At 39.8% G+C, this 7,503-nt stretch overlaps 1 protein-coding gene across 1 annotated transcript; it reads right to left on the reverse strand.

Moving 5' to 3' along the window:
- Positions 1–1,169: 1,169 nt before the first annotated feature.
- On the reverse strand, positions 1,170–2,489 carry LOC123108408 (uncharacterized). Its single transcript, XM_044530203.1, has 3 exons — positions 2,225–2,489; positions 1,657–1,769; positions 1,170–1,484 (listed from the first exon to the last, which is right to left on the reverse strand). The coding sequence occupies exons 1-3, from the start codon at positions 2,345–2,347 to the stop codon at positions 1,343–1,345; spliced, it is 378 nt and encodes a 125-aa protein (XP_044386138.1). The 5' UTR covers positions 2,348–2,489; the 3' UTR covers positions 1,170–1,342.
- Positions 2,490–7,503: the final 5,014 nt, after the last annotated feature.

Consider the following 7,503-nt stretch of genomic DNA (forward strand, 5'->3'; position numbering starts at 1 on the left):
GCAGAATTGGGACCGATCAAACGCGCAGCGCGTCTCCGGTGCTAACGCTTCGGCCGGCACGCGGGGGCTAAACGTTTCCCTTTATTTATTGGAGAATCACCCTCTCGACACTTTATTATTTATAGGTGAATCTAACTGTGATTGAATAGTCTCAATTAAGTGTAGCGGGTAGTACAAATTCCTACAATCTGCCGACTTGCATACAACGAATTATAATCGTGGGTCGGCATGCATAGAGGATCAGATCGGGTACACATGAGAGAACGATTTACCCAGGTTCACGCCCTCACGATGAGAAGGGGGTCACTTCATTGCCGCGACAACGTGGTTCATACCACACGTAAAAGGAGAACTATGGACATGCTTGCAAAGGGGGGAAACGGCATACCACGAAGTATTGAAGCTCTGCTGCAGCAGTTGCGCTGCATTGGGTGGCCCATGCCCTAACGGCAGCGACAGATGCCGTGCAAATTTTGGATCCTCTCCGCTCCACAACTGCGGTTCCCAATTTCAGGGAATGGCTTAAACCGAACTGCTCATTTCCTCTACAGCGCAGAGCGGTTTTTTTTTTAGATTGGAGAGGTTCCGAACAGGCTCTTCTCATTTCCGTGACCAAAATACAACAACCAAAAACAAATTTACAACCAGGAACAAGTACGAACACATTATAGTGCCCAGTAAAATTGAAGTGTGCTTCGAGTAGCAAGCTCACATGCACATGGTATAGCAGTAATTTTTGAAGAATATAATGAAAATCAAAACATACCTAATTTTTTCTTTACAACAAACATTGCATAGCTTTCCATCTGCGTGCAATTTTCCGTGAAGACACGACATTCATGGATGTGTGGTAAAAAAAACAAATACTTTCAATATTATTCTTTTTAGGGCATCGATTTTTTTCCTTATCCAAACCTTCACAAATGTGGTTCCATCATGAGATTTGGCACATGTGAAACTCTCCTCAATTTTAATCTAAAAACGATTTTCCTTTTTTACTATTTCGGCATGTTCTACTGTTCATCCGGGAGCAGAAACTCAATTCTGTATATATTCCAGCCCTCCCAGAGAGGGGCTAAGAATGCCATAAAGAATGAGTAGTAATACTTGACAGTTGACACATGAGAGTGCTGAAACATCAAGCACGCAAAGCTGGTAGTCAGACCATATAAACTGAGTTGCTTAGCAGAGTGCTGGTATATAAGACACAGAAGGCTGGTTGGTAGTCAGGCCATATATAAGCATAGTAATAATCGACACATCAGAGACAGATAACAGAGACTAGGGGATAAACAGAGAGCTCCATCATGAGACATCCAACAACATCAACTGCAGAGTGCCCTCACTCTGAATGTCCAACACTAGCCTGACGTGCCGAAATCCCCAGACGTACAAGCTCGACAACGGCGCCAGCACCAAAGAACCACTTCACTTTTCCATATATACCCTGCAAAACTCTTGGCATGACATTCTCGTTGTACTCCCTTCAAAAGAAAAGAGGACAAATTGTTAAGTCAGAGAGATGCTGAAGTTACACTAAATAATAACTACAAAGGGTAAAATGCCATCTTGGACATTCCACATTTCCAAAAAGGACTTCATGTACTCAGGATCGTCATTTGTGTAAAATAAAGCAACAAACTGTAATGATCTTACCTGATATGTGACAAAATTTTGTTAATCTGTTTGTCTAGCAATCTTGCCTCCCGAATGACCTCCTCTTCAGTGGCTGACTCAAAATCCAAAATTCTTTTCCCATGCTGTTCACCCTACAAGCCAAGTAAACCAACATAAGCAGGCAATGCGAAATGCAAACTTGCTGTTCAAGTGTTGATAATTAATATTGCAAAAGAAAGATACGTCTAAATCCAAACATCTTCATAGAAAATGCAGCTCTGCCGGTCTATGCCAGACAAGAAACAATTTCATATACAGGGATTTGGGGTGGGAGGGGAAGTCGGTGATTGGTGAATGGAAGGGATTCACCAAATCCCCCCATAATCCCCAGCCCAGCCGCTTTGGGGCTTGAAACCCCGGTGTGCCAAACAAGGCCTACAAAGGAGGATCCACCAGGCCAGACCAGAGGGGCATGGCATCCATCTAACGCACCAGATGACCATGTATTTTACGCGGCGAAATCACGCGGCTGAGGCTTGCTGTGCCGGTGAGGAATTCCAGTTCTTCAAGCAAGCGGGCGGGCAAGGGAGGTGGGGAGCGAAAGAACCTGACGGGGGGCTGCGGAGAAGGGCCAGGAGCGGACCGCCGGCGACCCGCGGGATACCGACGGCGGCTGGAGAGCGGCGGAGAGCGGGGCCCGCACCTTGGTGACCAGGTTACGCAGCGCCATGGGATGGGATGGGATGAGATGGCCGAGATCGATCGAGCTTGGAGACGGCGGCTAGGGTTCGATCTCGGTTTTCTTCTCTCTCCAAGTTTCTTCTTCCTGCTCCTTTACTTTCTTTCTTTCTTTTTTGAGGTAAATACATTAGGAGTCTTAGAACTTGCACGTGACGATCAGTTTAGTGCACAAACTTGTAAAATACGTGATTTTGGTTATCGAACTTACGTGAGCGTGCAAATACGGTCACATATCCAGTACGCAGACGTATCCGATACTTGCTTAGCAGGTCAGAGGGTGCAAGGCCCACTGTCAATGACAAGATGGCACTCGGTGCGACATGTTCTTGCTTAAAACAGCCTCGTCTTTGTTTATTTGCAGAAAAACAATCATCATTGGTATCAAAAACACGCTCGAGCGAGGAGCGAAATACAGAAGCGCGAGTGGTGGGTCTTTGGTCTAGCTAGTTCAGGTACGCACAAAAAAGATCCAATCATTGCAACAGGAACATTTACGTGTCTAACATGAGATACAATTTCACTTATACCGAAAACATCCGGGATTATCAATTAAATATGTGTCATGCACATGACGTGACTTCATATGATGTTCGACACATGTTCTTGCGTAAAATGTAGAGTCAACAGTTTATGAAATATAAACTTGTGTATTACATAAAATATATTTATTTAATACAGACATTTAAAATGTTATTAAATAAAAAAATAATGAATACAAAAAGAATTATACACTCGTGGCTTATATTTAAATTATACAGAATGATGAATACAATATTTATTAAATATTTATGAATATTCACTTGTGTATAATTTTTAATCATGATTTATATTCAAAAAGAATATATAATTTACATATTAGACACGATTAATATTCATAACAAGACTTTAGATTTTATATTATGAATATTTTACTTATACAAACATAAGATTTTAAAAACGTGTGTATAATTATTGAAATTCTTGTATAATTAAAATAATATTTATGAATAGTAATTATAAAAATACTTATATTATTATGACACAATTTTTTTAATTAACAATATTATCTTAAAATAATACATGAACAAAGTTTTCTGCTTCAAAAATTTCAAAAAAACGAACAGGTGCAACTATACATACATTTTTTAATTATTACTATTTTTAAAATTATTATTTTTATTTTTAAAGTTATTCTACAAATTTTGAAAACAATGTTTTTGCAATGATGAATATTTAAAAAATATTTGTATTATAATTATGAAAATATCTTTTATAATTCATAAATATTATTTTAAAATAATAAATGAACAATATTTGGAAGTCATTTTATTATTGAGATTATAATTTACATACTACATATCTATTAATCTGTAAAAAAAAGGAGAGCAGATGCAAAATAGGCCGCACAAAATGGAACCCATTTCTGCTACACAAGCTCCTTCGTTATAGTACAGTAAAGCAAAGTTATACTACGTAAACGTCCACAGGATTGGGTTGGAGTGGCTTGGCCGGATTGTGTCCTCGCCTTAGGCGTGTGTTCTAGACTGGGCGACACACTTCTTCGTATTTAAATTTCGCTATATACTGATAAGTGGGACCCATCAATTGTTAATTTTTCACAAATAAAAAAGACTATGGGGTTTTGTGCAAAAACACTTTGCGCTGAGCGCCATCTGTTGCTGACAGCAGGCAGCCAAGCATCGGATACGCCCATGTACGGGATATGTGACCGTATTTGCACGTCCGCACAAGTTCGATGACCAGAATCACGTATTTTACAAGTTTGTGCACCAAACTGACCGTCGCGTGCAAGTTTGAAGATTCCCGGTGTATTTATCTCTTCTTTTTTCTCGTCGTCCCGCGGGCTTAAACAGACTTTGGCACATGGGCTGGCAGCCCAGCCCGTTTGGTGGCAAGGCAGGCCAGGGATTTCAGCGCAGCCCGGTGGTGAAAATCACTTACGACGGAGCCCTAAAACACGAAATCACTAATCGAGGAGTGTTTGTTGTAAAGATCACTCCAACTTTCCATGTTGCGACAAATGACGCACATGCAGCGCATCATTTGTCGCAATTTGGGAGTTTTTCCTTTTTTCATAGATTCGTTTATTTAAAACATTTTATCTCTCAAACCGTGCATCCAAATCTCAAACCGCTTTCACCGTTGGATTCCTCGTATCGAGATCTTTAAAACTAGATCCCATGTTGATAGGTTTTGATAAACTTTTTTTCATGAAAAAACCGATCCGGGAGCACTGGTTTTTTTCGTTTTATGAAATCACAACCGTGCCTATCGCGGAAGCAAAACCGTGACTCTTGCGGAAGAAAAAGAAGAAGAGAAAACGCGTCTTTTTCCGTTTCCGAGGAGGCATGGCCGTGACTCTCGCAAAAGCACATCCGTGCCTCTCGCGAAGCGAAACCGTGACTCTTGCGAAAGGAAAAAAAACAGAAAATGAGTTTTTTTTTTCTTTCCGAGAGGCACGGCCGCGACTCTCGCGGAAGTAAAAACCGTGACTCTCGTGAAAGAAAAAAACAGAAAACACATTTTTTTCCGTTTCCGAGAGGCACGGCCGTGACTCTCGCGAAAGCACAACCGTGCCTCTCGCGGAAGCAAAGCCGTGACTCTTACGAAAGGAAAAAACAGAAAACCTCTTTTTTTTGTTTCCGAGAGGCACGGCCGTGATTGTCTCGAAAGCAAAACCGTGCCTGTCGCGAAAGGAAAACCGTGACTCTCGCGAAAGGAAAGAAAAAAGAAAACACATTTTTTCATGCAACATTTTTTTATTTTTTTTGTCGAAAAGCTAAGGAAGACCGGTGAAAAACCAAAACCTCAAAAAAAAACCCTAGAAAAAATCCGTTTAAATAGCCGAAAACGCGTGCGGAAAAATAAAAAAATAAAATCCAGAAAGAGCGCCCAGAGCGCGGCACGTGGCGAATGGCTGAGAGCGTGTCAAGTGGCGCTGATCGTTGCGAGGCCACCGAAGAAGCGCTCGTTAACTAGTGGCTCCCAAAACAAAACCTTTTCTACAACGGACCCCTCAAAAAAAAAACTTCTTCTACGATGGTTGTCGCCTCTCGACGCCGCAAGCCCACGACCGTGCTTCTCACCGGACAGTGGGGCAGTGGATTGGATCAATGTGAGTGGGGACAACCATAGGCAACAATGCAACGCTCGGCAATTATACATTTATTTATCTACTCCATCCGTTTGAAATTACTCGTCGCAAAAATAAATGTACCTAAAAGTAAAAAACATCTAGATACATCCATACATGTGACAAGTAATTCAGAACGAAGGGAGTACTAACTAAAAAAGATTTGGTCAATCATGACATGTTACAAAAAAAACCTGACCTTTTTATCCGGTTTCCTGATAAGGGGGCAGCAACAGCCCGACACCAGACCTAACCGGCCAACATAACCGCACCTCTCTCTTCCTTCTAACCCTAGCCCTCCTGCCGGCGGCAATACTCACCATGGACCGAGCTCCCGTCCTCCCCATCCCATCGGCATAAAAGTAACCTCCCCGCGTGCAATCCAATACCCCCTATGATCTTGCGCCTACAAAAAACAACCCACGCACGCACGGTTCCAATCATCATGCATGTGTTTTGATCGATCAACTGGTCTGCGGGCGAGTGTTTTGATTGTGTGTGCATTCAGTCGGGTGAGATCCAGCCGACGAGGATACTCTGAGGCTCATAAATTTGCATAATTAATCATAGGCATCTTATCCTCTTTTTTAAGATACTCCCTCTATTTCTAAATATTTATCTTTTTAGAGAATTCAAATGAACTACCATATACGAATATATATAGACATATTTTAGAGTATAGATTCGCTCATTTTGCTTCGTATATAGTTATTTGTTAAAATCTCTAGAAAGAAAAATATTTAGGAACGGAGGAAGTATATCACATGGAAACCAACATTCAAAGAAATTTCATGGAACCACGTTTAAAAGTTTTAGCACTCTGAAAAAGTACGGGATGTTAAGATGATGATGATGATGATTATTGATATGCCGAATTTTCAAGTTGAAACACCACATGGATGCGAGCTATGAAAGAAAAATAAAAAATTAACAGTGATGTTACTATTCAACACAATTCAATGCTAATTTTTTTCATAGCTCGCATTCCATAATGTGTTTCAACTTGAACTTCCGCAAGACAATAGAACATAGCACTCTTAATATCCCACTTTTTCTTAGATTTTTTTCAAAACTTTGAAACATCGTTTAGTACTGGATTCTATCAGTTTCCAGCAAATGTTGGTTGGCACATTGATGTTCTTTTTCCTCGTATTTTTTTCCATGACCATCGAGGAAAAGATCGCAATTTGAAGATATTGTTGGTTGCGAGCATACAAGCAGTGTTTTCGGTTTTCCGACGCACAACATTTCTTCTTCCATTGGTTTTCCTGTGTGGAACGACAGTGGATTAGTTTTCCTTTTCCTTTTCCTTTTCATTTTCTATTTTCAATCATATTTATTTTTTCCTTTTTCATTTTAATTATTATAATAAATATAAAAAACATGGACAATATTTAAAATGCCATGCACATTTTTGAAACACGAGTGCAAAAAATCTAAATTTTGTGAATCTTTTAAAAATCACACGTTTTAAAATGTGTGAACACTTTGAATTACATCAACATTTATTTTTATGCGCAAAGAATTTAAATTACATAATGTGTGTGTATTTTTTCTATTTAAATGATTTTTCTAGAATGTAAGAACATTTCTCTCAGTCACATAAACAAAATTGGCACTTTTTAATGTTTTTATCCGGTTTTATACAATCGTTAAATTAATAATTTTATGATACATATAGAATATATCGAATATTTCATAAAATATATAAGGAAAAAAAGGAAAAGGAAAAAAATAACAAAACAAAATAAAACTTCATCCGCCACCTTGATGTGCGTGGCCCATGGAGGCCTGGGTGAGCACGCCCATACCTGTCGTTAGTTCTCCCTCTAATCTATATCTATACCTACTAATAAAAGAAAGAGCTATTGCTTCTTGCCACCGTAATTTCGTTCGTTTTCGGTCTGTAAAGTTTCGTACGTTGCCGTTCGGTTTCGTACGTGTGGTTTGGAGATTAGATGGGCCAGAATTTATATTTCTGTTATGGTCCGCTACTAAAAAAATCGCTCCAT

This window comes from Triticum aestivum, chromosome 5A (genome assembly GCF_018294505.1).
Source record: "Triticum aestivum cultivar Chinese Spring chromosome 5A, IWGSC CS RefSeq v2.1, whole genome shotgun sequence".
Lineage (NCBI taxonomy): Eukaryota > Viridiplantae > Streptophyta > Magnoliopsida > Poales > Poaceae > Triticum > Triticum aestivum.